Here is a 27,804-nt window from a genome sequence, read left to right as displayed (position 1 = left end):
CCCACGTAAGAGCTGCAGAGGGGTGGCAGCAGCTGAGGGGCTCTGTGCACCCCAGAAAGTCCAAATGTGGAGCTAACAGACTTCCCTGTGCTAAAAATCCTTCCCCAAGGAAGCAGCAGGGTGGGTCACAGCCACCATCCCTGGGTTTTGCAGCAAAATAAACACCAAGGGGTGCACGACAAGATCTGAATGCCAGCAGGGTAAAAAACATCTGCCCTCCCTCCCTCTCCTGGCCCTGGTTCCTCCCTCACACGTCACTCTCCTGAAGCCTTGCAAGATGCATTCACACAACAGGAAATCCAACATTCTCCTTCGCCTTTTTCTTTTTTCCTCTCTTTTGATTTTCCCCAAATGTAAATGAGGAAGTCATCTCTCCTCCAGTGATGAAACATCTGCCTGGAGAAGCTTGCAGTGCAATGCAACATATTTTGATCCCTGCTACATCTAATTACAGAGAAGAGAAAAATCACAAAGCAGGGTTTGGGACTTTTTTTTTTCCCCAAAAAAACACAGGGCATCTGAAAACTAATAGAAAAGCAGCAGCACTGACAATCAGAGCAGGGGCAGCTTTCCCATCAGCCTCGAAAAACAGCACTGGAATACAGAAGCCCACTTGGAACAAGAGGGATTTCAGAGTGAGGCAGGGGAAGATTAATTGCTTGTGCCAAGGACACATTGGAACTGAATTGGAATCTCAGTGTCCTCAAAGCCAGAGACTGCTCAAGCCAGGACACAGCAATGGGCCTCCACATCCATCCCTGGGGCTCCCCAACGGGTACTGAGGTCAGGTTCTGGCAGCTCCTTCACACCCACTCCAGTGCACAGGGAAAGGAGGGATGTGGGAAGAGGCATCCGGGGGAAAGATGTTGAGCCTTAAAGAGCGACTCACCCTCACAAGACCCACCAAACACTCCATTTTCAGGAGCCAAGATGCAGAGAGACTGAAAGCTGGCTCTCCAAACTGGCTCACCCAGACAAGAGCAGCAACACTGCTCCAGGAGGAGGAAGTCCCTGTTGTAGGGAAGATCTGGAGACATTCGGGTACAGCTCAAACCTGGCAGGGGCAGAGCCCTCCCCTTGGCCTCGGCTCCTGAAGAAAGCACACTGACAACGGGGGAGGTCTCAAAGGCACGGCAGGCACCACCACCCACACCCCTCCTTCAGGAGGGGCTGATTGTTCCCTTGTTTATCTCTGAAACATTCACTCTGAAGCACTCGAGGGGTGCAGCCTCCAGCCGCTCGAGGATGTTGTTCACCGCGGGAGAGAGAGGTTTTAGAAGTTCAAAATAAAGCCCTAATCATAATCGTTGCTATTTCCCTGTCTTGCTCTCCAAGCTCAAAGGGAGTCCATGGCTAACCAGCAACAAACACCACCTCTAACGAGACCTTGCATGGCAAGGAACCAAGCACAGCACCTGGGGAGCTGCTCAATGGCTGCACTGGAGATCTGATGACAGGCTGTTTATAGCAGCTCACAGAAAAGCAGTGCAAAATAAACACCAGGCTACCTGCCTTCCACCCCACTTCCTCCAAATTTCAAGGGAAAACTTGATTTCTTTCTAAATGTTTCAAGTTTCCAGCGGAGGAAAACAAAATGCCGTCTGTGATGAATGGAGTCTGGCAGCTGTTGGGGACAGGTATGGCACTGAAAACCATGGGAAACTGGCCCAAAACCTTCAGACACTGCAAGGAAACAAAGGGCTGATGGGAAGGATGCCCACGGACAGGCAGGGGGGTCCCAAGTCCCCATTTTTCTTCACGGGTATTTGTCACCAGCGTTCTGCTGGCAGACGGGCCCCCCTCCACTCTGCCAGCCAGTTCTCTTCCAAAACAATTGCCCAAAGGATCGGGCTTGCTGCTTCTTACCCTGCTTGAGCAGGGAGCAGCAGGTGCCCATCTGGAGCCAATAATGCACAGTGGTTTAATCCCAGTCCATGTGCAAAGGACAGGCTGAAATAGCTGCAGCCCCAGAGCTCGTCAGCCCCGGGAGAACAAATGGATCCGCCTCAAATCACGCCTGCCCAGACACCCTGAGCCTCTCCCAAAAGGTCACGTCCCTCCTCATTGGAGCTTTCCACCAAGTCATGTCTGTCAGGGAGAGGGAAAAACACAAGGCTGGGGCTCTCCAAGGTGGAATTAGTCCTCTGAATTCCCCCCTTTGGGCACGTGCACATGGAGGGAGCTCACAGTCACCTTCACAGAGCACCACGTGCTCCTGTTCCTCGAGCAGCCCAGATCTGGTGCTGACAAGGTCAAATGCAAGAAGAAAACTCACCCTGGGCTAACGGGAAGCAGAGAGTTGGAAGATTAGTCACCATGCAGATGTCTGCTTTTGCTGGGAAAGAGACCAGCTGAGGAGGGGTGGAGGACACGAGAGATGCAAGATGGTGTGGGACAACACTGCAATTCAGTCCCTGGCTCTGCCCCCAGTTCATGCAGCATCTGCTTCCCACTCTGTGTGCCCCAGTTCACCTCCTGGTCCCCGTCTCCTCTTGGAGCACTGGAAGCTCTCTGGGATTTGCCAAGGGCAAGTTTTTCCAAGCACAACCAAAATCCCCAAGTGTCCCATAAGCAGAGTCAAAGGGAGAACTGGTCCTAACCCCTCACAGGACAGCCCTGAGAGAGAGGGGCTCCTGCTCAGCTATTTCTGCTGCCTCACAGGACACAGGGGAGTGTTCCCAAGCGGATCTGTCAGTCTGTTTGGAACATCAATGTTTGCCTAAGCAAATAGCTCGGAAAGCTCCACAAATAGCAGGAGGGTTGGCTAATTGGGGAGAAGCCGGAGAACCACAGAGAAAAACACACGCAGGCAGCACCAAAGGCAGCAAAGAGCATGGCTAAAGGGGTGATGGCTGAAGGGGTCTGGCCACCCCAAGGGCACGTTTGCCCTCCATATATTGTACTCTTGGCCCCAGTACCGCTGTCAACAACACTTTCTGCATATGCAAATAAGACCATACTCCTGCAATTACACGGCAATCAGAGGCAAATTACATTCTTGCTGTTTACTTTCAGTGTCCTTAATTAATCCGGTTATTAGACGATTAATGAAGCTTGTTTGGTGAAAAACTCATAGCATTTACAGCGAGGGCTCATTGCATGCACCCACCCGGCCGGCAGGACGGGCACGCCGGGCTGGAGGCAGCACAGCCAACACTGCCAGTCCCCGGGGCGCAGGGTGACACTGCAACCTGCTCCATGGCTCGGGGGCTCAGGGCTGGGGCTTTCCAGACGGACTTTGCTCCATCACTGCCCTGCAGGAGCTCGGTCCTGCAGCCCGAGCCAACCAACCTTTGTCGGCTGCAGCCACGGCACTGGGCAGGCTGGGGACACACACACACACCCCCATCCCACACCGGCACCTCCAACCAGTCCAGAAGCTGCTGGAGAAGACTCCCAGCTCCGGGCAGCCTCCAGCCCCATCCTCCCTCAGTCCCAGCCAGCTCCCAGGACACTCTGCCCTCCCCAAAGGTCACCCCAGCTCGTGTTTGGTTAAGCTGACAATAATGAAGTGGCATGTTCATCTAATGATCAAATTGCTGCACCAGGAACATGAAAGGCTGAGGAGAACTAATTAAGAAGCTCATTTGCATACTCCAGCGTTTCCGGTGCACGTATGGGGTTCCCATAGCAACCAGTACAAAAGCTGGTGATGGTGTGTGGGTTTTAGTGGGTTTTAAGTGCTGTTCCTTCCCTTTGTCATCCCCTGCAGATCACAAAGGCTCCGCGAGGAAGGTGCAGTGACACCGGGCTGGAGAGGGGGATTTCTGCACAGCAAGGTAGGGACACAGCGTGCTGTGAGCACAGTGGTGGGCTGAGCCCACTCCCAGTGCCATCCAGCTCACACACCTGGGGAGCACGGATTTTGGGGTGGATGCACAGCCTGAGGACACAGTTGAACAGAAATCCCTGACCCAATACTACTCTGTCAAAGAGGCTTTCATGAGTCATTTTGGCCTCAGCTCCATGAGGAGCCAACAGCTCCAGAATTTTGCAGGGGACTGCACCAAATTCCACAGCATCCCAGTGCCCTGGGGAGGGGCTGGCTGCAGGCACCCCAGGATAACGCTTGCAGCACCCAGGACATGTCAAGCACTGTGGGACTGAGACCCTAAACACTGCACCCCAGTGTGAGAAGAAGCAAGGCAGGAACACACTGGTGAGGTGTCAGCCCCGGTCACAGCAGGTTCCCGCAGTCCAGCACCAGCCCCTTTCATCATGTCACTTCTCCCAAGCACCAAGATTTCTTTTCTGCCTTGCATTTCTGGCAAGAAACCTTTGCATTTAGATAAGGAATAAAGCCCGGGATCAGATGTGAACTCTGCGGCAGAGATCAACATTTTAATGAATTAAATATATTCTAAACTAAATGTAACCTCTTAGCGCTCACATTTTTGAGTGAGACTAACTTAAAGAAAAAGCCAACAATCCAACTCATTTCAGCTCTCTGGCTGTGAACTGGCCACAGGCCAATCAATTATCTTGAATTTATTCGTTATTCAACTTCCCTCCGACAGCCAATTTCCAGGCTGTGAATTGCAGGTGAGCAGTTCCTCCTGCCGTGGCCCCGCTCCCATCCCAGACCAGTTTGCAGGCAGTGGTTTCACTGGGCTGCCCGGGAGCAGCGCTTGGCCCAGGGCCAGGAGCAGAGCAGGATGCTCTGGCTGGCACATTCCGTCAGACAGTGCCAGGGGGATTGGAGGGACAGGGGCTGTTTGACATCCAGCAGCAGCATTTACAGATGCAAATAGAGCCTGAGCTGCAAGGAGCATCCCCCAAGGGCTGCGCAGCCCTGTCAGGCCTGGGAAGAGACATTTAATTCCTCCCTGTTAATTTGTTGCTGTGCAGGGAGGGCAGAGCAGCTCACCCCTGCTTCAGCAAAGCGTGTCTGGTCACAGAGACCAGATGCTGCAGCTGAACACGGAGCCCTGCGTGCCCAGGGATGTTTGGGGGGCTGGGCAGGGTGGGAGGCACATGGAGCAGACCCTGACTGTGCTGCCCCAGGCTCAGCCCACCCTGGGCTGCCCCCACACCAGAGCCTGGTGGTTGGGGGCAGAGGGAGTGGGGCTGCCCCCTCCCAGGGCACTGGGAAGAGAAGGATGGGTACGACCACAAGCAAGGCAGCAGAGTTGGTCCTTCATGCAGCCCCCATCCCAGTTACACTGCAGTTAGAACAGGAGCCAGCACAGCCAGGGCTGAGGAGACCTGAAGCTCTCACCCCTCCTCTTGAAACATCTCACCTCACTATTTCCCATGCTAACACAGGAGCCCTTCCCTGTCCCCAGCCTACCCAGCATCCTGGAATGATCTCCAAAGCCTTCAAGCTGGAAGAAGTCCCCTTGCCCATCCAAAGCCTTCTCCTCCCCTAACATTGTTTTCATTTCCCCCTCCCCCCCTTTTTTATTCTCAATAAAAACATAATTACAGGCTTTTAAAAAAAGCAAATTATAGTGACATACTTTAATTATCTCCAAGCAATGGAGGACTAAATTACACAGTCAGGGAATCGGAGGTTACCTAAAAATAAAAGCAAAAAGCTTCATTAAATGCTAATTGCAGCTTTCACCACTGAAGTGAGATTTCAGCACAGGCCACCATTGACTCACTGGGCCCTACAAGAGAACACTGGTGCTGTGGAGAGCCCCCTGGGTACACCCCACATGCCTCCATCCATGGCTCCAGCCACTGGGATTGCTCCAACAAGGAGAAACCGGGCTCCATTCTGCCTCTGGTCCTTCCCACAGGACTGGGTGTGCCCCTCAGAGGCATCACCATCCTCCCAGCAGCACTGATGTGCCCATCACAGCTCCTCCAATGCCCTGTAGCACAGACACGAGCTCCACAGAGTCCCCCACCCTGTGTGGACCCACAGGACCTGCTCAGCTCTGCTGCCCTTCCTCTCTGAACACAAGGCAGGACCTCCAGGCTCTCCCTGTGGGAGGGGAGCTGGATGGAGTTCTGTCCCAGAGCAAGGGGCAAGCCACACTCTGCTCCAGCCCTGCTCTCTCCATCCCCTTGCTCCAGACCTGCTCCCTCAGCAGCTTTGCCAGGGCTGCAACAGGAGACCTTCGGGCTGAGGAGCAGGAGGGTGATTGTTCCCAAGACATGGGAAGCGAGGCACGAGGTGGCTGGCAGACTGCAAAATTCACAGAGAAATTATCTTGTTTTTCCATTTCCTATCGAGTTGGCCTAATTATGCCACTGAAGTCTGTAATTTGCCTCTCACAGAAGAGAGTTAATGACTGGTTCCAGGCTGCTGTCGCTCCGCACGGGGCCGGGGCCACGAGCCCACACAGAGCTCCCACTCCAGCCCCCAGCCGTGCCCTGGCACCCCAAAAGCTCCCACTTGTGCCTGGAGAAGGGAGCTCAGGAGAAGGGCTGAGGATTGGGAACAGCAGCCAAGGACAATAGGAAGTTCCAGGCAAGGGGAGATACGAGCAGGCAACAGAAGGAGCTGGGACCAGCCCAGGCTTTTCTCCCCACTTCTCAAACTCCCAGAAAAAGTGGAAAATGCACAGGTCAACCACTCAGGGAACTCAAGCAATTTATTGCTGTTTAAATTCAATAGCCCTTCACAGAAACACAGGGAAAATCAGACAAGTGCTTTTCATCTGTAAGGGAGGCGAGGAAGAGAAATCACAGCACGACAGGCACCTCATTTAAAAAAATATATACACACAAAGTACCAAAACTAGGAATCTGATATCTAGGAATCGGAATCTACTCTGCTCTTCGGCTCAGCCACAGGCAGAACTACCCTCAAAAATACTAAGCAAAGCAGAAACTGGATCCTGGATCCACCAGCTCCCCAGGCATCCACTCCAGGGCCTGGCTAGATCCCCATCCATCTCAATGGCTTGTAGACAGCTCCCTCTTAATTAGCTTTCATAATCAAATAAGCATTTAGAATTAAACAGCACTGTATAAAATTAACCAGTTGTGTTGGGGGGTCATTGCAGCCACTGGAATGTGCCCAGCACTGGGAGGGACACGGGTCCTCCAGCAGCACAGGGACAGTGACAGCCAGGGCAGGTTGGGGCTGGTAAAAACAGGGCCATCTCTGGAAGGCTCAGAGCATCCCTCCTCCCAGGCACAGGGAGGGGGATGCTGTAATTGAGGTAGGATCAGCCTTTCCAGTCGTTATCAGGCAAAGCTCAGGGTGAAAGCTGCTTGTAAAGCCAGTAGAGCAGTATCTCTGAGCTAGAAACAGCCCCACAGACATCAGCTTGGGTTTTCTGGGAGCCCTCTGAACCAGGCAGCGCCTCACATCTGATCTGACAGTGATGGATGCGCTGGGAACGGAGCAGTTTTTTCTCCTGAGAAGCTCTTTTGACAAGTATGATCTTATCAAAGTTGCAAGCTTTTCATTATGCTTCTTTTTTTCTTTTTTTAACTCCTGCCTTCAAGCCACGCTCTGTCCCCTGTGCATGGGCAGGGAACGGGCACCTTTCTGGTCCCCCTGGCACCAGTCACTGGCTGCAGCTCCTGGGGGGCTCAGGGCACCCAGGGCCCCCCTCCCTGGGCAACCCACCAAGGCAAGAGCAGAGCTGTGATAATACACAAAGGGGCAGGGGAACACGCCCAGGGATGGGGAGCCATCCCAGCACCCTCTCCAAGGCCAAGTCACCACCAGCTCCAGTGCTTTTACTGGGCACCTGAAACCACAGCTCATCCAAAAGCTGGAGGCACCCACCCCACCAGGGTGGGCAGCAGCACCTTTCCCCAGCAGCACCTTTCCCCACCTCCCCAAACACAGACAAGCTTGGACCCTCCTCTCCCCAGCCAGCAGCAAACAAGCACAGCCACCCCCTTTCCAACAGGGAATCCCATCCAGAGCCAGAAACAGCAGCAGCCAACACTCCAAACCACCCCAAAACAGGTACAGCCAAGACTCAGAACTGCCACCTACCTCACACGCTGAGCTGTCCCACGGAGGAGCTGCAGGCAGACAGGAAAATCCCCCCCCAAGGGGGGGGCAGAGCTGCTTTTATTAGTGGGCAACACCCTAATTAGCCCAGGTTGCTCCTGATGAGGAGAGTGGAGTTGGCCCTGCCTCTGCATCACAGGATCCTTCAGGCTGGAAGAGCCCTCTAAGATCATCCAGCCCAGCCATTAACCCAGCACTGCCAAGGCCACCATGTCCCCAAGTGCCACATCTGCACAACTCTTAAACAAATCCGTCCAGGGGTGGGGACTCCACCATTCCCTGAGCAGCCTGAATGGAGAATCTCTGGAAAATCCCTTCGGGTCCATCTCCCCCCCTCAGCCCACACCTGGGGGAAGGGGAAATGAGGAGAAATCAGCCCTTTTCACCCTGGATCTGCTCCAGCCCTGAGCACTGGGGAGGCACAGGCTGCAGTGTGTGCCCCAGTGCCCCGTGCCAGGGACATGCTGAGCTCCCCTCTCCCTGCCCCATCCCCTCCCAGAAGGACCCCTTGGCAGCAGGAATGCCTGGAGAGGAAGGACACCAAGCCCCCTGCTCTCCCAGAGCACTTGGCCACCCAAAACCTTCCCTTCAGCCCAAACCAAGTCACCTCCTGAAACCAAGTCACCAAGAGACAGCAAACACCGAGTGCAAAACCAGGGTCTTTTATTAGAAATCTCCTTGTATAAAAATGATCATGCTCTACACAGTCATCGAATAATTCATAAACATCCAGGCACTGAACTTTGTTTTTTTTGTGTGTTTTTGTTTTTTGACTGGTCAGTACATAAAGCAGACGTATTTCAATCCATATGGTCATCACATACATTAAGGAACCACCTATAAAAATCAGCACTTTGAACACAGTCTAGGTTTTATTTTATTTTATTTTGTTGTCTGTTTTTTTATGTAAATTTTATGTATTTTTATTTATTTTTCCTTTTTGCAACATATAGAATTTGGTAGGATATGGGGGAGAGAGTGAAGAGGGATGGAGGAAGACAGGAACAAAATAAAATGGAGGATTAAAAAAAAAAAAAGAGAGAAAACAGAAGGTTCTGCACAACCACAAACAATCTCACAAATTCCAGAAAAGGGAAAATGTTGGGTCTCCTTTTTTTTTTTTTTTTTTGCCAAAATACAGAAAAAAAACCCGAAGACTTGCCGAAGTTCGTCACCTCCTCCCTGCTCTCCGTGCCCCCGCTCCCTCCGGGAGCCATGCACCGACACCGTGGGCGTGGAATGGTTTTATTGGTTCTTTGTGGATTTTTTGCTGCTGTTGATGGCCGTTTTCCCGGGAGCTCTGCCCCAGTGGCCCCGCAGGAGCGTTTCCCCAGGCTGCCACCTCCCTCCAGGGTCCCGCCGGGAGCGGCTCCGCTCCCTCCGGGCCGTGGCTCCCGCAGCCCCTGGAGCTAAATGGCGTGGTTGCTGTAGCTGACATAGGTCTGTTTGGTGGCCAGTGCTGGAGGGAGAGACAGAGCTCACATGGATCATTCACGAGTCCACCCTCCCCTCCTGGCTCCCGTCCCACCCCGACCCGTCTGTCGCGTCAGGAGATGCTGGCAGGGCTGTGAACAGGGTTTGCTCCTGGATCCAGCCAGCACCAGCACATGGGATCCTCCCCTGGGAGGGCACGGAGCCGTGGCAGAGGGGCTGAGCCCAGGGCAGCCTCTGGGTGCTCTCTAAAGACAGTTCATCCCAAAGAGTGACCCAGGATGTGACACGAGCCATGGGAATGTGCTCTCGGGCTCCCCTTCACTTCCCTCAGCAACCTCCTACAGACAGACCACGGGTGCTCCATGTTCCCAAAGCTCATCTTGTCACAGCCCTGCAAGGCACAATGTGGATCCTGCCCTCAGTGGGCACGATGCTCTGTGGAGATGCCCCCATGAGGTCCCGAGGCACCACAGGGCTCAGTGGGCACACGGACACCCTCCAGCCAAGGACACGGACAGTGCTGGCACAGATGGCAAAGCCCAGGACACCCTGAGCAGCACAAACGTGTCCCCTGTGGAGCCCTCCCCTGGCACTGCACAGAGGGGACACCTGGCAGCTCGTGGTGCCTCGCTGACAATCGAACCTTGCTGCAGGTTTCCAACTGGTGTTCCCAGATAACAATTAGATAGAGCAGAAGAAATTGGAGCTGACAGAGCTATTTGTTAGCTGCGATGTTTTCGTAGCCGATCTGCCCGTATCGAAGCCCTGTGAATTATTTATTCTGTTGTTTATTTAAGGATACGTGACCCGCCAGTGACAGAGTGAAAAATGTCCCCTCGGTGCTGCACCGACATCCCCCCTGTGCCTCCTGCCCCCAGTGCTGCTGCCTGGCACAGCCAGGAGCTCACTGCCAGCCCTGCTCACGCCGAGCTCCCACACCCCCATGAGATACAGACTCTGCTCTCCCTCTCCCAGCTCCTGCCATCCTCAGAGGATCCTGCTGCGAGTCCCCCCGGGAGCCGCCTTACCTTGTGTCTCCAGGTTTTCGCAGAGCTCCGACTTGGCCTCTCCGTTGGGGCGGAAACCTCCCTTCTGAGAGAACTTGTTGGACATGGTGGCCGCCGTCACCACCGCCTTGAGGCTCCGCTTGCGCTTGGGGACGTTCTGCTCCGGGTGGAAGAGGATGATGTACACCTTGGGCATGTAGAGCATGCCCAGGGACACCGAGGCACTCAGACTCACCGAGATGGTGAGCGTCGTGGTCTGGATGTACATCTGCAAGACACAAGGGCACGAGCTGAGACCCCCCCCAGCTCTGTGGGATCCAGAAGGGTCAGCTGGGAAAGGAGGAAACAGGGGACCATGGAAAAGTTGGAGTTAAATAAACAGAGTGGGGAGGCAGTGCTAGAAATGTTGGCACTCCTGGATCTTTAACATTAGGCTTGATGCTCCACCAGCTGCAGGGCAGGAGCTCTGACGCTGATGGTGGGCACAGCAAGGACACCCACTCCTGGGGCACCCTCGTGCCCCATCTCCCTTCAACAGGTAATTCCCATTCCCCAGCTGGCTCCTGGGCCCTTGTCATGTAAGTCACATATTACACACCGACACTGCCTTTTTGCAGTCAAAACTAATTTCACGCTCACTGTCCAGGACTAACAGTGACAGATGTTTTGCAAAATGAAAGCCCATTAATCTGACTGTAGAATAATCCATTTTTCTATGGAGAGCGTTTGGCAGGCTCCTCACAAGCCGGGGGCATCTGAAGCAGGTGGCAACCTGGAGGAGGAAGAGACCCCCTCCCTCTGCCCATCCCATCTCCCGGGGTGGCCAGGAGTGCAGGTCCCTGCTCCACAGGCATCCCTGCAGACATCCCTGCTCCACAGGCATCCCTGCAGACATCCCTGCTCCACAGGCATCCCTGCAGACATCCCTGCTCCATCAGCATCCAGCACAGGGCTCCGTCCTCTCCAGCATCCTCTCCTCCACACAGCTCATGTGCTGGGCCAGTGAGGCTGAGCAGGGAGGGGGCTCTGGGTCTCCAGGTGCCTTTGCACACCCCTGGTTTGCAGAGTGCTGACAAGGGTTTAGAAGCTTTAAAGCAGTTCCTGACCTTCGCCCCTGACTCTGGCACAGCACAGTGTCCAGGGATTGTCCTGCAGGTGTTTCCCACGTGGGATTTAATGCCATGTGAGGAGGCACAACCTGGAGGAGCCAGGGAAGCCCAGGGACTGCAGCAGCAGCCAGGGCAGGGGGTCCCCACCTCTCCAGGGCCACACACTTGCCCTGGGGGCTCAGTCTCTGGAGTCAGTAGAGCAGAAAGGTGGTGGAGGGCACGTGCTGAGGCAGGGGCTCTGCACGGCTCCCTGGGGCCATTCCATGCCAAGAGGGAGAGCTGGTGGGAGACCCCCATTCCCAGGCAGGGCTGTCAGCCCCCCCAGGACCCACAGGTCCCAGCTGTGACTGTGCAAAGCAAATCAACACATGGCCCAGATTGTTCCAACTCAGCCCTGAAGGGAAAATGCCACAAAGCTTGTTCTGAGTCAACAGAAAACTTTGGTTTGTCCCCAGAATAAAACCTCCTGCTGTCACATGCACCGGTTTGTTTGTTCCACCTTCTCTCTCTAGGCAGTTTTTGGAAATAAAAATGTCATTTCATCAAGCAAAGTCAAAACATATCTCTGTGCCAGAATATGTGCGCTTTTTTCTTTCTTCCTCTTTTTTTCACTCCAACTCTCCAGACTCTGCTGCAAGTGTCCTGAACTGGCCAGGAACAAGGGCAGCACTGGGACCCCAACTCCAGGCACCCCAACCCCTGCCTGGGAACCAGCACAACTCTGCCCAGCACAGCGTGCCCCTGGTGGGACATGGCTCAGCACCCCTCATCTCCCAGACCCCCTCCTGCTCCTCAGCAACGCCTTTCCAAGGAGCCTCACTCCAGCAATTTCCAGTTTTTGTGCCTCTGCAGCAACTCCCCCCCCGTGCCTCGGGACTCGAGGGCGTTTCAGCAGGGAGGGAGAGCAGCTGAGCTGAGCTCAGACGTCTCTGTGTGCTCCCCCCACGCGCCGGGGCCAGGGCACCCCACACACCAGGGACTCCCCTCTGCCGAGACTCCCACCGGCACCAGCTCCGGCTCCCCACGCTCCCCCACCTCTTTACCTCCTGCAACACTCCTGGGGTCTCACAGGGCCACCGTGGTGACCTCCACCCCGGTGATGCCTGTGCCAGAACAGCCCCGTGTTCGCAGCCCACACCGGCCCCCGCAGCCGCGTCTCGCCGCACCAAACCCCCGACAGCTCAGGGAGGAGTATTTTTAGCCCGGAGCTTCAACACAGCCATGGAGCTCTGCTCAGTTAACCTTTTGCCACTGCAAAAAATGACCATTTCTCACTAGTGCAGTTCCTACTCCCTTAATTGGTTTCCAGCCCAGAACCCCACTTCGCCCCTCCGTTAACAAGACTTGAGCTTTCTCCAGAGCCCTCAGAGGTGTGTGCTGAGGCTATTGAGGAAGTTCCAGCTCCTGGCCCAGCAGCAACTGCTGCCTCATGGGCAGGATGAAAGAGCAGAGCCATCTCTGACTCAGGACAATGACGTTGCACCAAGGGACTGCAGCAGCCTGAAGTGACCCCGCACAAGCCCCCGAGCCCGTGCTGTGCTCAGCCCTTGCCCAGGGCTGGCTGATCCTGTCCTGCCTGAGGGAGCAGCCCGGGCTCAAAGCACAGCCCTGCACAGCTTGTGCTTGCCCCACAGCAAATTTCTGCATTAATTGGAAACTCCCCCCACCCTAAATTCATGCCTGGGCCCACTACAAGGGATTTTGCACCGGGATGGCTGCTGGGGAAAGGCAGATCTGCTCAGCCCTTCTCCAGCACACTAACACCACTGGACAGTCCCTCTCATTCCTTCCCTCTCCCTCTTTTCCCTCAGCTGAAAGCAAATGTGATAAACAGGGAAGCAGACAATGACTCCACTGTTCCGCTGCCGCCTTATCAGCGCAGGAAATTGTCTCTTTCTTTAGATCCTCTGTTATTGCTATTTCTGTAATCCGCAGGGATCGCCGGGGATAAGAGGTTCTTTTCAGAAAAGGCTTGGGGGACTTGTTACAGTAATATGCCACCTCCATGCAAAGTTGTGGGCACGAGGTAAAGCGAATTAAAATAAAAGCGGAGATTATTATTATCCGACTCCTCCAGACCACGAGGCCTCGGCTGCAGCCTCAGCTGGGGTCTGGGCAGAGGTGCCAGCGGTCTGGGGTGAGGGTCTGCCCCGTGGCATCCTCAGGACTCCAGCTGTGCTCTCAGGGGAGAACAACAGCCCGGCCGAGCTCCTGGCTTTTCTGTTCCCGGGTGTGCAGGTGCTCCTTGGAGCCCAACAGGCCCTTGGTCCTGGCAGCTGGGACACTCAGAGCCCACTCCCCCAGCACAGCACCAGCTGGAATGGCAACACCCCTCCAGGGATCACTCGGCAGACTGAAGGCTTCGAGACAGAGCTCTGGTCCAAGGGGAGTTGGGAACATCACTTTTTCCGCCTCTAATCAGCTTGTTAGCAGCCTAATAACAGAGCAGCCCTGTGCATTACAACCCCCAACGTGAGGCACAGCCTATTGTGGAGCTGCTGCCTGACAGCCAGCGTTCGGCAGCCCTAAATTATCCCGTGACAAGCTGCAGTGAAGAGGTGAGCAACCTTGCGCATAATCTACAATCATTATCATTTCCATCTTTATTACCCACAGTATGCCGAGCACATTAAGGAGGCTTTCAGGGAGCTTTTGTTTTGCAATAATTTCTTAAAAAACCTGCTTTCTTGTTAGTATCTCCCCTGCCATCTCATCAAAATGGAAATGCTGCAAAAGGCTCCATTTATTTCCTTTAATTCTCCTCCACACTTCCAGCCAGCACCGGCTTGGTGAGACTTTTTGGTTGAGCCAAGGTTCGAGCTGGCTGGGCAGGCTCGGCCTCCTCGAGCACCGGGGCTGGATGCTCTGAGCAGAGTCAGTTCAGCAAAAGGTCCCTCAGCAAACCACCCCCAGCCCTTCGCAGTGGCTGTTCCCAAAAGCCATGGTGTCAGCAGCTCAGCACCGTGGGGACACACTCGAGGTGTCCAGAGAGGGGTCCGGATGGTGGGTCACCCCGGGGGTTTCCAGGGAACAGCAACTCCAAGATTTGTTTGTCAGAGCAGCTCTGGGCTGGCAGGCGGGAGCTGTTTGCATTTGACATAAACGAGATGATTCCTGTTTTGGCTGGCAAGCAAAAGGATTTGGGGCTCATTCATGAGATTTTTATTCTTTGTTCTTAATCCCTCGCACTCGAGCACGGAGCCTCATCCGGGCTGGCCTCAGTCCCATGGGAACTCAGTGCTGGGGAAAGGCGCCGGCTGGGCAGCACTTGGTCCCTTTCCATGCAGAAAAAGTGCTCATGACACTGGGACCTGGATCTGCCATAGGGACTCATCCTCCCCTCCCACACACCAGCATCCTGTGCTGCCACTGCTCCCATCCGGAGAGGGGCAGCGGGGTCAGCAGAGCTCTTCCCACCCCAATTCCCATGCTGGCTGGGCCAAGGGAAGCGACCTGAAGACATGACAGCCTCTCTCAGCCCTGCTCCTCACAGCCCACCAGACACCAGCCAGGCCTCTCCCCTCCTCCCTTACCTTTTCCGCCGACTGTGACGTCCCAAAAAATATCGGGATGAAGGCTAACCACACAATGCAAGTAGTGTACATGGTGAACCCGATGGGTTTGGCTTCGTTAAAGGTCTCCGGGACTCCACGGGTCTTAATAGCATAGACAGTGCAGGTGACCATGAGGAGCATGCTGTACCCAAGCAAACAGATGAGGGACAGGTCCGAAATGTCACATTTGAGGATGCCCCGGGCAAAGTGGGGGTTTGTAGTCCGCTGGTCCTCGTAGTCAATGACAGAGTGGGACGGGTCCACGATGAACCAGATGCAGACGCCGACGAGCTGCAGCGAGATGAGGCTGAAGGTGATGACCAGCTGGGAAGCGGGGCTGATAAACCGGGGGGCACTCACCGACTTCTTGCCCTGCTCGAAGATGCGGTAGATGCGGTTGGTCTTGGTGAGCAGCGCGGCGTAGCTGATGCTCATGCCCAGCCCCAGGAAGATGCGTCGCAAGGAGCAGGTGCTCAGGTCAGGCTCGGCGATCATGAGGAAGGTGGTGGCGTAGCAGAGGAAGATCCCTGTCAGCAGGACGTAGCTCAGCTCCCGCCCCGACGCCTTGACGATGGGCGTGTCGTTGTAGCGCACGAAGGTGATCACCACGAAGAGGGTGGCGATGATGCCCACGATGGCGATGAAGACGGGCACCACGGCCCAGGGCGAGCTCCACTCCAGCTTGATGATGGGGATGGGGGTGCAGCTGGTGTGGTTCTCGTTGGGCCGCTCGTTGAAGTGGCAGCGCTTGCAGTGGAACTCGTCCAGCTGGTACTGGTAGCCGTCGCAGCGCTCGCAGTGCCAGCAGCAGGGAATGCCCTTCACCAGCTTCTTCCTCTCGCCCGGCTTGCAGGGCAGGCTGCAGATGGAGCTGGGGAGCTGGGTCCCACCTCCTGGCCACAGCATGTTCTCAACCTGTGGGGAACACGGCACCAGCCCTGCTGACGGCACTCTGGCCTCAGCCGGGCACCCCCAGGGCACAGGGGATGCCCTGCCCTGCTCACAGCAGAGCTACCCAGATCCAGCCCCTCACCCCATCAGCGCCCAACCTGGCATGGGGATAGAGTGGTGATGAAGCTCTCCACTGGCCTTTTGGGAAAATTCAACATCAGAAACCCAAACCAAAGTCCCTCCTTCTCTGAGAAAACCCCTTCTGCTCTGTTGTGGCTTCTCTTCCCTGCCCGATGCCCGGAGCCCGTGGGGATGGTCACACGTGCTGGTGGGTCACTGCAGCTGAAGCACAGGTGTGTACTTGCAGTACACCCTCCCCTCTGACCCCCCCATGTTTGTCTGCCTGACTTTGCACCCATGGGCTTGCAGACCCTGCTTGGTGAGAAGAGAAACCTGCAGGACCTCCCCTCAGCACAGCCTGTTCAGGGCCCCAGTGCAGCACCAGCGAGCCCTTACCTTGAGGTGCAGGTGGTCTGTCCACTGCCCGATGACTTTGTACTCAGGGGTGGAGTTCCTGATCTGGTACTGGTAGATGTCGTAACGCCCCGGCGCGTCCCCGTTCTCGTTGAATGTCACGGGGGTCCCAGCAATGCCTGTGGGACAGGGGGGGCTCAGCACCCACAGCACCCCCAGCATGGGGAGTCCTGGGGATGGGGTCCAAGGGGGCTCTGGTCTGATACTCCCCCCCCCTCACTGCTTATTTTAAAAAAGGGGGAAAAGCAGCTTTAAAGTTAAATCAAGTGAAGTCTGCAGATAAACACTAATGAAAGGAAGAAAGTGAAAAATCAAGCAAGAGGGAAAAGTAAATAGAAGAGACACTGTGGAGGAGATCACAGAGTGGAGATAAATAGAAATAATAAGAGGACAGGACAGAAAATGTTTATTAAGGAGATACAGCAGGGGAAAATGGCATTTCCAGAGGAGATCTGAGACAGACAAGGGCAGAGCAGCAGGATTCAGTGGGACCTCTGCCAGGTAGGAGGAAAGGAGGTGGGGGGGGAGCAGGCAAGGGGAGAGCCCAGGCAGGATGCCCGGGTGAGGGCAGGATTGGTGCCGGGTTACACTCCAAAGGCTCCCAGGAGATGTGGAAGCTCAGACCTCCTCATCTGCTGATCTGCTGTGAAACTGCCCCACCTCTGCCCCCCTCATTTGCAGTGCAGTGGGTGCCAAATGGCAACATGAATAACTTGTGGGTGCTGCTGTGTGACCCTTAGTGGGGGACCAGCAGGGACACCCGGCCCCTGGGGCCGCTCCTGCCACCGCCCCGGGCACGACAGACCTGAGAAGTTGACGTTGCGGATGTACTTGAGCAGCTCCACCCCGTCCACCGGGTCCATCCTGGGGCACAGCCCGACCTTGCCGGGGCACAGGTTCTTGTGCATGTTGTGCAGAGCGTGTCCCATGGCGTAGACGGCGTCGATGACGAACTGGACCTTCCCCTCCTGCTCGTACGAGGAGTCCTGGCCGATCCGCTCCCGGTCTGCGGGTACAGGGGGAAGCAGGTTCCATCTCCCTGCGCCCCAGCCAACCCCTGGGGCTGCACCCAGTCCCTGGCAGACAAGCCCACCCTGGACTGGAGCAGCTGGAAACTCCAACCCCGTTCCCAAAACTGAAAACCCAGGTGATGTGCAGCCAAAAAACATTCACCGGGGAAACACCCAACCAACCTCCCTGTAACATAGTCCTGAAAATGTGGGTGCTGTCACCCTGCTGTGCTTCCCAGAGCCTTTGGATGTCACATCCCAGTGCCATGGGCCGTCCTCATACTCCCAGGTGCCCAACTGGGCTGTGACTGACTTCCCACCCTCACCCCCATGAACTGACCTCCTTCATCTCCTGGGAGCTCCCACAGGCTCAGTCTCTATCAGTGGTGTCAAGGAATGCCCAGGCAGCATCCACCACTGTCTATGTGTCCTCCATCTCACTTCCAACACCTCCTGTCCCCCTTCTCCCCTCGTCACCCCCTGCCACCCTCTGGCCTCACTGACCCCACAGCCTTCCCAGCTCACAGGATCCTGCAAGGATCTGGCAATTACCAGTGACAGCTGCCTTCATCCCTGCCATAACTGCCCTTAATGGGACCAGAAACATGTTAATCACTTAGCAGAAGACACTGCTTAATGTAACATGCTGTTAATTACAGCCCAGAGAACATCTCCCAGGGGGCACTGCCACGACACAGCCTCGGCCTCTGCCCCCCCCTCGCCACCTCCAGCCACAGCCAACGGGAAGGAGGGTTTGTCAGAGAGCCAAGGGCACAGCCTCCCTCCTCCAGAGGGGCAGCACATCCTAGAAAGTCGTGCAAGGGTGTCCAGAATTAACTCTGGCTCCGCCGTGCTCAGATGTGCCCTGATGTGAGGTGGGGTTCACGGGGGCCACGGGGGACCAGGCACTCAGCCTGTGCAGGTGGGGACAGAAAGGCACAAGCAAGCATTGGGTGCTGATCCCCTCCATCCCTGCTGTGGGAGGGGGGGATGGAGCTGGCTCTGGGTGCAGAGCAAACCTCTGCTGAGAGGGGCCGGCCCCGTGGGCTGTGCCGGAGGTCCCTGTGCCAGGAGGAGGTGACACGTGCCACTGACATGACACTAAAGCGAATTGATAACGAGCTGACCGACAGGAAAAGATGATATCAGGGAGGTGAACTCATAGCCCATCCTTCAAAGTTACAAAAACACTTTTGGATTGTGGAGATTACTCATGCAAACCCTGCCAGGTGATCCCTCCTTCCACATTATTGACAGGAGCCATTAATCTTCTCCCTCAACTTTGAGCCCTTCCCCACATTCATCTCCAAAGGTGCAGACAAGCCACTCTGTCTTGTCAAGATAATTACCCATTAAAGGAAGGGATGTAATAGACTGTCCAGGGGAGCTGAGCCCATAGGCATGTCCCAGCCCTGCCATCACCCCCAGCACTGTCCTGCCCAGGGGACACAAAGGACCCAGGGCTGGTCCCTTACAGCTACTTTGCTTCCCAGCAGCCAGCTCAATCCCACAGAGGTCCCCAAATCCAACCCACTGCAACAACACAGGCTGTGGAGGCTGAACTTTCATCCCACACATCCCTGTGCCCTGCAGCGAGCATCAGCCTGGGGCTGTGGGAAAGCTGGATCTGGTGCCAAGGCTGAGCACTGCAGATAAGGAAACATCCCTGGGGCTGGCTGGCTGGCCATCTGTGGCACCTTGCCCCAGGCCCCAGATGCTCTTTCCAGACGGGAATTAGGCTGGTGCACAGAGGGGAGATGTGGAGCAGACAGCTGAGGCTTGTTCCCAACATGGAGACAATAAATCTCTGCCAAACTCGAATAGATTAGGGCCACGAAAGGGATGTGACCTGCTGATTATAATAGCAGGGTCGTGCATCCTTCTACAGGGCTGGTAATTAATTTTCAAGTGCGTGACGAGGCTCCGCGGCCCCCTCGGAGGAGGATGCAGATCCCTTCTCCAGGCAGATGAGAAGGGATTAGCATCACTTCCCATCACACCACTGTGCTGGCTTTTGGCAGGAGTTAATCCAAGTCACTCACAGTGCTGCTCCAGGGAGCTGGGGATGGAGAACCTCCAAATCTCATGGAAGCTGGTGGCAGCACCCAGCACCCATGGCCATGTTTTTGGGCTGGGTGAGCCCATCCAGGAGCAGGGATGGTTCCCCCACAAGGGATGCTCATGGCAAACAAATGATGGGTGCTAGGGCTGCTCTCGGGGATAACATAGGCAGTTGCCATCAGGATTCCATCCCCCCAATCCTCACCCCTCACCTTCCTCCCAGGGCTCCCATACAGGAATGGGAGCCACGAGCTGTCCTGCTCAGGGTGGGATGCTTCAGTCTGGTTTTTGGGGTGCAATAACCAAGAAAAGCTGGCACTTCTCTGGGCAAATTGGGCTCTACCCAAACCTGAAGAAAACGGCCCCAAATGGGCCATTTGCATCAGCCCTGCGAGGCAGGAGCTCACGGATCTGCACGGGCAGGTGATTTGCTTCACCATGTGTTAGTTCCCTGCTCTATCTGCCAAGCAAACACTCAGGAGATGGTTTATTTGCTGACAAGTTCAGATAATTTAAAGACAGTTCCTAGGACATTTGCCACGTCATGGCTTCAGCTGCCTCCACTGACACCTTGGCCCTGAAATATCACCCATTTAAAAGCTACATCACTGTGAAGATGAGAAGATCAGTGTTCTTGGGACCTGCTCATGCATCTCCTGGTGCTGAGGGGTTTGTGATGCACTCAGGAAGGATGAGGAGCTCTTGGCTACCCAAGGCCAGGGCCATGGGCCAGTTTCCTTGCATGCCCTTGCTGCTTACCCAACTCACGCCTATGCATTAGCCCAGATCATCAGATGAACATTTGGGGAATGCCAGCAAGGACAAGGATGTAGAAGCACCATCCCACTCATCCTCAGTGGTGAAAGCAGGGGAAAAAAACCTCCCTTAATGATAAGCTTCCCAGGCACAGCCAGCTCCATCCGATGGCACACCACAGCTTCCACAGACATCCCTCCCAAGGGGATGGAGGGACGTGCAAATGTCCCCAGGTCCTGCCACGTCGCAGCCCGAGAGCCGCCGCGGCGTTATCTGTCTTCGGCCAGTGCCAGGCAGGCAGTAAATCTCTCCCATCTCTCAGTAAACATGTCACCTCCTCGAGCCTCCAACCATCACCTGACAGCAGCGCTGTCAGCAAGACAGATCCCCACTGCCTTGTTTACTGCATTCGTCCCTAAAGCCTCTTTTGGCTGGAAATAGCTGAAAATGCACAGGGGGGGTTTAAGGAGGGGGTCGGGCACCTGGAATTAGGCTCTGCCAGGATCCCCACCTGGCTTTGATGTTCACTCAGGAACAACCACGCTCACAACCAGGACCACAACCCCTCTCACGAGCCCTCCCTCGCCCACAGCAGCCCCGCAGCTCTTACTGGTGCACTTCTTGATGCTGCTGCCTTTCCTCAGCGCGTGCCGGCTCAGCTTGCAGTGGAAATTATCCTCCCAAAACTCAGCAAACCAGATGTTCCGGCGGTTGTTGTCCAGTGTCCTGCTGGAGAAGTAGCGGTCGAAACCTGCCCGGGGAAAAGTGGATGGAGGGGCTAAATCCCTGGGATGGCAGAGAGATGCATAACATGTCCCTGAACTCCCCAGACAGAGGGGAAAGGGGGTTTCCTGGGCGATGGGGACACACCAGAGTGTGGTGGGATTGTGTCCGAGGCACCCCTTGGGCAGAGCTGCAAGTGGAAAACCCACTCAGGGAAGACCCAAAACACAGAAAATTTCTGGGACATTGAGGGCAGCAAGAAACACTTCTCTAGGCACGCCAGGGATAAAAGGAAGAGCAGGGAAAATGTGGCACACGGAAAATAGGGAGGGGATTGGTGCCAGCCAACATAGCTTCACCAAGAGCTAATCAGATGGTCTTTAAGGTCCCTTCAAACCCAAACCATTCTGCAATTCTGTGATGATTTCACAGGCAAACCCTGCAGTTATGGGGCTGCCCTCAGGGCGAGCAGCCAACCCAGGGGGTCACTGAGGGTCCCACGAGCGCAGCCCCTACCTCTGACGGAGACCCTCTTGGGCAGGATGGTGACGGAGCCCTCGGCCACCTCCTCCAGGTGCAGCACCGGGGCGATTTTGGAGCCCCAGCTGTCCGAGCCCATCCAGATGAAGTGCCCCGTCTGGTTCGCCCTCTTGGCCGCCTCCAGCACCCTTCTGTGGAGAGAACAGCAGGCGCTGGGGCACCAGCTCCGTGGCTGTCCCCAGGGAAGTGGGGATGCTGGCACGGGGCAGGGCACAGCGCCGGTGCCATCTCCTGCTCCGGGCACACAGCTGGCACCAGGCACAATCTGGTGTATATGGATAGACAGGAGTAAATGGTGCAACTCAACTCCCACACCCTCTGCCCTCATAGCCTGGGCTGCCTCTCCCACCTCATTTGCATATTTGCTGACTGGTAATTGAATTTCCCCTTAATTACCCAACATTAAGAAAGAAAAAAAAAAAATCAGGTTATGCTGCAGCAGGCAGGGAAAGCAGCAGCAGGGAGAGCCTGTGCTTCCAGCTCCTCAGCATCACCAGCCATGGGAGAGGAACAGGCAGTGCTGACAGTGGCCAGGACGGAGCTGAGGTGGGCTCTGCTGGGCTCAGCCGGGCAGCTGAGGAGCAGCTGGGGGTGGAGATGCCGAAGGATCCGTCCTGCTGAGCACCCCCGTCGTGCCAGACAGTCAGACACACTCCTGCCCACCCCACCGGCGCCAGCAGGTCAGAAACTCTCCATGCTGGATGGGAGGGAGTGTTCCTGGGTCCGACCCTCGGGGCTCTGCCTCCCAGGGCTCGCTGTCCCCCCAGGGCTCGCTGTCCCCCCGGGGTCGGAGGGTCCCCCCGGGGTCGGAGGGTCCCCGGCCGTGCGGGAGCGGGCCCGGGGCAGCTCCCCGTGCAGAGCAGAGGCAGGTTGTGACTCACCCCCCGCGTCGGAGCTGATCATTTCAAGTCCAGATGGTGTTTGAAATGCGTAATAAGGAAAAAAGCCCATAGAAATCCAGCAGAGAGTGAAGACAAGATGGGAAGAGGCAGGCGTGCAGTGGGAGCTCTGCTGGCTGCTCCGAGCTCCGGGCACATCCAACAGGGCGGGCACAGCCCACGAACCACTCCAGGCACGAGCAGCACCTCCAGCTGCCCACAGTCCCTGGGAGGAGAAGGATCTCCCCGGGGCAAACTCAGGACATTCCTGTGGCATCACTGATTTATACCCTGTCTGAGCCAGGCAGGAATTCCAGCAACTACCTTCCCAGTCCATCCTGTCCAGCAGCATGGCCCTGATCCCCATCTTCCAGGCTCCACAGCTCAAGTTGGCAAGAGGGTCAGGATTATGGAGTACCCCATGCCCAAGCTAAAGCCAGGTGGTTTGGAACCCCACTGCCCAGGTCTGCAGTCCCATTTGGATGGGTAACTATTTCTAGACTCTTGGTGACGGGACCTGCCATTTACCCATCAAGGTAAACCCCCTTGCCCCCTCACCCCCACCTGATGGCAGCTCCACAGACATTTCTATTGAGGAAGGAAAGAGGAAACTGGGAGCGTTTGCACATCTGATGTAAACTGATTTAAACTCACAGTTTACCCACATTTACATAATGTTTGCTGATTAATAAATTAGACACTTAGGAAATCAGGGGTAGCTCCATGTGAATCATTCTGCTCCATAAACAACAGAGGCACAGACGCCTCTTCACCCGCAGAGCAGCTCCTCACCCCGGAGCGTGGCCTCGTCCCCAGCCCTGCTGGGCAGCAGAGTGGGGGGGGGTCCCTGGAAGGTCCCCCAGACCTGTTCCTCTGCCCTGCTGGGGCTGCACAGCAAAGCAGAACCAGTGCCTGGGTCCTGCCCAGGCCAGCCCTGTCCAGCTGGGAAGCAGTGGGCCATGGCAGCCACGGCTTCCAAACCCAACGGAAAGTGGATTTTCCCTCTGTTCAGCTCTGTGTGGCTGTGGCTAGATGGCAATGATGGGCCAAGTGGCCACTCTGAGGTCAGCTCTGGTGGGTCCCTGCCGTGACCGTGTCCCTGCCACGCTTCATTCATGGGGCATCCTCTCCCCACTGCAGACACGTCCCGTCAGTCCCCCCTGCCCCAGACCCCTCCCAGCCAGGCCGGCCCCTCCACACCTGATGTCGTCCTCGTTGGCGAAGATGATGACGGCCCGGGCGTGGGAGGTCTCCAGGAGGCGCCGGATGATCTTGTCAAACTCTCCTGGCTTGGGCTCCCTCGGGATCTTGACGGACTGGGCCACGCAGACCCCGCCTGCGGCAGAGAGAGCCCGGCACTGAGACACCCCCGGAGCTCCCGTCCCCCCGGAAAGCCTCTTCCCAGGGCTCCAGCTCCGAGCACCAGCCCCTCCCCAGCCCAGGAGCTGCAAAGGGTTCTGCACATGGAATGGTCAAACTCTGGCAAAACCAGCTCGTGGGAAGAGCAGATGAGCCCCTCACCCCGAGACAGCAGCCAGACCCTGCAGAGGGTTTTATTCCCATCCCTGCGGCACCGGCTGAGCTCCAGCCCAGCTTTTCAAGGGGCCATTGCAAAAGCAGGTAATTAAAATTAAAAGAGATAAGGGGAAGTTGGCAATTGGAAGAGCCCACACACATGGCTGCTGGGCTCCCAGCTCCGGAAAGCCAGAGCCCTCCTGCTCCTGCATTTCTGCAGATGCCAATAAAGAGAGGGATGAGAGTGAAAATTAAACATTGTGGGACCTTCTGGATGTAATTGATGGTCTTAATTTGCATAGTAAATGACACGGCTGATGCCTCCTGCCACTAACAGATCCCAGATTAAGCAAAGGTCGGCATAATTAGCACTCAGGGCAGGGAGAGATTCCCAGTGCACAGCCCTGGAGAGGAGCAGGGCAGGACTGGATGGGGACAGGCTCTGGGAGGGTTTGGTCCCTACATGGGGCTGCAGAAAAACTGAAAATTTGGCCCCTTGCAGCCAGAAAAGGAGAGAAGGGGGATCTGCTGGGTGCTGAGCAGGCAGCAAGGGGGGCTGTGGGGATGGGGGCACAGCATCCCCAGCCTGAACCTGCTGGCCAGCACTTTTCAGGGGGTTTTGTTTTTTTTTTTTTTCCTATGGTAAGAAATTGGGCCAATTTGCTGTTTGTTTCCCATATGGGGAGCCAGATGGATGGAGAGGAGGGAGTTGGATAAACAGACACCCGGACAGACAGATCAGCCAGGCGAGACCGGCAGCGTCAGGCAGTGCCGGCAGGACGGGAACGTCCCTGGGACACTCGGACACTCCCCCGGTCACCACCCAGCCCCGGGCCAGGCCAGGGGGCAGGGCACGCTGCCAGGGGCCACCCTGCAGCTTAATTACAGTTTCCACGGCAATAAATGGAGAAAATCCAACAAAAGCAGCAGTTTGCAAACAGGAGAACCTTCAAAAGCCTGTGCACAGCCAGGCAGGAGCATGGCACACACATGGCAGTGTGGGGCTGGCACGGGCACAGCCCTGAGTGCCCCCTAGCATGGGCACACCCCGATGCCCCCTGGCACGGGCACAGCCCTGATGCCCCCTGGCACCACCACCCCAGGGCTCCCGTGCTGTGTGTGCTCGGCCCTGGGCACAGGGAGTGCAGGAAGGGCCACACCGTGACACAAACCCCGCTGTGACACGTGCCACTGCACACGTGTGCACTCGTGAGTGTGCCATGCAGGGACAGGGGGCTCAAGGCACCTGGCAGCTGCCCACCGGGCCCTTCCCAGCACGGCCAGAGCAAACCCAGCCTCAGGACTTCCCTGAGACAGCAACGAGTGGGGACAGAGGAGATGAGCCCATAAATAAACAAGAAAAGAGACTAAATCGATGGCAATTCAGATATGACCACGTTACTCAGCTTCTCCACTAAATCAAGCTAACAAGGAAAGCAGCTCCTCCAGGTAAGAGCCTGCAGGGCCTGGGAGCCCCTCTCTGCCACAGCAGACGCTGACAGCACCATTTAATGTTTTTATCTTCTTAATTAATGAAAAGTTAATAATGAAAAGGAGGTGCGGGGGGTCGGCAGGCAGTGGCCGGGGGAGGCAGAGCTGTGTGTTTTGGGGAGCCCTGTCTCTCAGCACCTGCATTATTCACAGCCCCTGGCACCGCAGAGGAAAGGGATTTGCCAAGCGATGCTCCCACTGTCTTCGCACAAAAATCCATTTAGTCAAAACACTCCTCTAAAGCAAGAAATCAAAGTGAGGAGGTGGAGGCGATGGGGAGGAGGCGACCGCTCTCCCTCTTCCAGCAGGATGGCACAGCACTGCTCCCTGACTCGTGAGAAGGTGTGATGTGACTCCAGGAGAAGGCAGGAGGTCAGGGATGGGGGCCCCTTTCCGCCCCCAGTTTTGGGAAAAGGCCAAGAGGAGCAGGAATAGAGGGGAAAGCCTCCAAGAAGGGGGTAAGAACCCACAACCAGCTGCTGGAGGCAGTTTGGAGGCAGGTTCTGGGTTGGAGGATGCTCAGTTGAGATCCCGTGCCTGCTGTCCCTGATGGATGGCAGCACAGAGGGCACCTGCAGCAAGAAACAGCCTCAAACCCAACCTGAGCCATCTCCAAACTCCCCCTTCAAAGGCTGCCTGCACCATCCTCAGGCACATGGCCATGTCCCTGCCAGCAGCATCGTCCCCAGCCCGGGGGGACCTCGCCAGGGCCCCGGGGACTCTCCTCACGCCACTGGGGTAGTGCCTGTTGTCAAACACGGGGCAGGGTTTAATCTCCACCATTATGGCTCAGTGGGAGTGCAGCCACTCCGGGTTCCCCTCCTGATTGCAGGTGGCTAATTAGCTTTTGCTGGCACTGACTGCCCCAGCACTCAGGGGGTTGTGCCAGGGTTCCCGCAGAGCCGGCGGCTGCCGAGCACGGGGTGAGCAGGGACCTGGGTAAGGGGGACCTGGCCCAGCCGAGCTGGGAACAGCAATGTGCATGTTCCCCCCGCCAGGATGGGCACCCCGAGCAGTCCTGGGCACCCTGAGGAGGGACTGGGCTCTGCACAGCCCAGCAGCAGTGGCCTTCTGTGAGCAGCACCCGCATGGCTCCCGTGCCCACCCCTGGCTCCCGTCCCAACCCCAGCCCTTCACATGAGATTCCCAAGCCCAGAGTCTTAATTGGGAGCAATGGGCTGTTCCCCTGCTCCAGGATTCATTATTCTTGTGACTTCAAAGCCTCCAGGAACCAACTCATTAAAGGGGAAGTCATTAGGAACACGGATCTGTGTCTTCATGGAGGCAAAGCTCCCACGCGTGGTGAGACCGATATGCTGTGGTCAAACCTCCTGCCTTAAGACCTGGGAGTGGCTTTTTGGGGGCAACATCCTGGTGCATCAACCAAAAGTAATGAACCCAGCTAAAACCAGAAAGAGACAGCCAGGGATGTCACATGGGGATGAGCAAATGCATCATAAACATACATCAGGCTCTTAACTAAAAATATAGAAAACTCAGTGAAGGATAAAACAATAGAGGGGGGAAACGACAGTAAAATTGATCCAGACACATGACTAAGGAGTCCTGTATTGGGCTGGAAATATTCCCCTCTTCACAAACCCAGCACTGCACATTCCAACACACAGCACAACACGCTGTGCTCACCAGCTCTGTTACATAAACATCAATCCAATTCCTCATCTCTGAGAGCTCAGTGACAGCAGAGACATCAACCACCCAGAGCCAAAGGGCTGCAGATGTGTCTATCCAACCACCCAAAGGATGCCAGGGGTCAGGGGCATGGGGAGGTGCTGGACAGAAGGGCTGAAGGTGGGGACACCAGGGACACCTCGATGCTGGCCCTGCTGTGCACCTTGGTGCCCAAGGGAAATCCAGCTGACACCCACTGCCTATGCAGGATGTTTTTTGGGAGCAGGATGCTTTGGGGGAGCACTTAAAACACTCAGAAATGGCTGAAGAATTCTCGTCCTTTGCAGTCTTAACATCTCTGCAATTCTGGCACCCAAAAAACCAGCACTCTAGTGAGTAAGGACCCTCCAGCCACCAGTGCAGCCACCAGCAATCGCCAGGGGCCAACAGCATCATCGCCAGAGTAAGTGCAATATGCATAGAGATATAAAGATATATAAATAAAGATATAACAGCCAGACGGGTCAGTGTGTTGTGGTAGCCCAGGGCCAGCCCCAGCTGCAAGAATAACCCATCTGCAGGGTGAGTTTCTTCCCCCCTCGTCATTGGAGGTCGGTTTGAGCCTCGAGCAGAAACACTTTGCTCTGCGATGTGAAGCTTCAACGTGAGGCTTTGCTAAAAATTGAAACTGAAGGTCAAGTTGATAATGCATCAGAAAGCAAACAGCTTGAGTGCGAGCTGC

General features: G+C 55.8%; 1 protein-coding gene across 2 annotated transcripts in view; it reads right to left on the bottom strand.

Moving 5' to 3' along the window:
- Nucleotides 1-8,573: 8,573 nt before the first annotated feature.
- Nucleotides 8,574-27,804, bottom strand: part of GRM4 (glutamate metabotropic receptor 4) — a 35,978-nt gene continuing 16,747 nt past the window's right edge. For both annotated transcript variants that reach the window (XM_064635805.1, XM_064635806.1), the window contains exons 4-11: nucleotides 23,625-23,760; nucleotides 21,523-21,677; nucleotides 20,894-21,034; nucleotides 17,262-17,462; nucleotides 16,439-16,575; nucleotides 15,011-15,946; nucleotides 10,390-10,636; nucleotides 8,574-9,386 (exon numbers count right to left, since the gene is read on the bottom strand). In XM_064635805.1, coding sequence (XP_064491875.1) covers nucleotides 9,337-9,386; nucleotides 10,390-10,636; nucleotides 15,011-15,946; nucleotides 16,439-16,575; nucleotides 17,262-17,462; nucleotides 20,894-21,034; nucleotides 21,523-21,677; nucleotides 23,625-23,760 — 2,003 coding nt within the window. In that variant the 3' untranslated portion in view covers nucleotides 8,574-9,336. The remainder of the gene's footprint in view (nucleotides 9,387-10,389; nucleotides 10,637-15,010; nucleotides 15,947-16,438; nucleotides 16,576-17,261; nucleotides 17,463-20,893; nucleotides 21,035-21,522; nucleotides 21,678-23,624; nucleotides 23,761-27,804) is intronic.

The sequence above is a fragment of the Pseudopipra pipra genome, chromosome 25 (assembly GCF_036250125.1).
Source record: "Pseudopipra pipra isolate bDixPip1 chromosome 25, bDixPip1.hap1, whole genome shotgun sequence".
In the NCBI taxonomy this organism is placed as follows: Eukaryota; Metazoa; Chordata; class Aves; order Passeriformes; family Pipridae; genus Pseudopipra; species Pseudopipra pipra.
The sequence above is the reverse complement of the archived record's forward strand: the minus strand, read 5'-3'. Positions and strand labels throughout refer to the sequence as shown.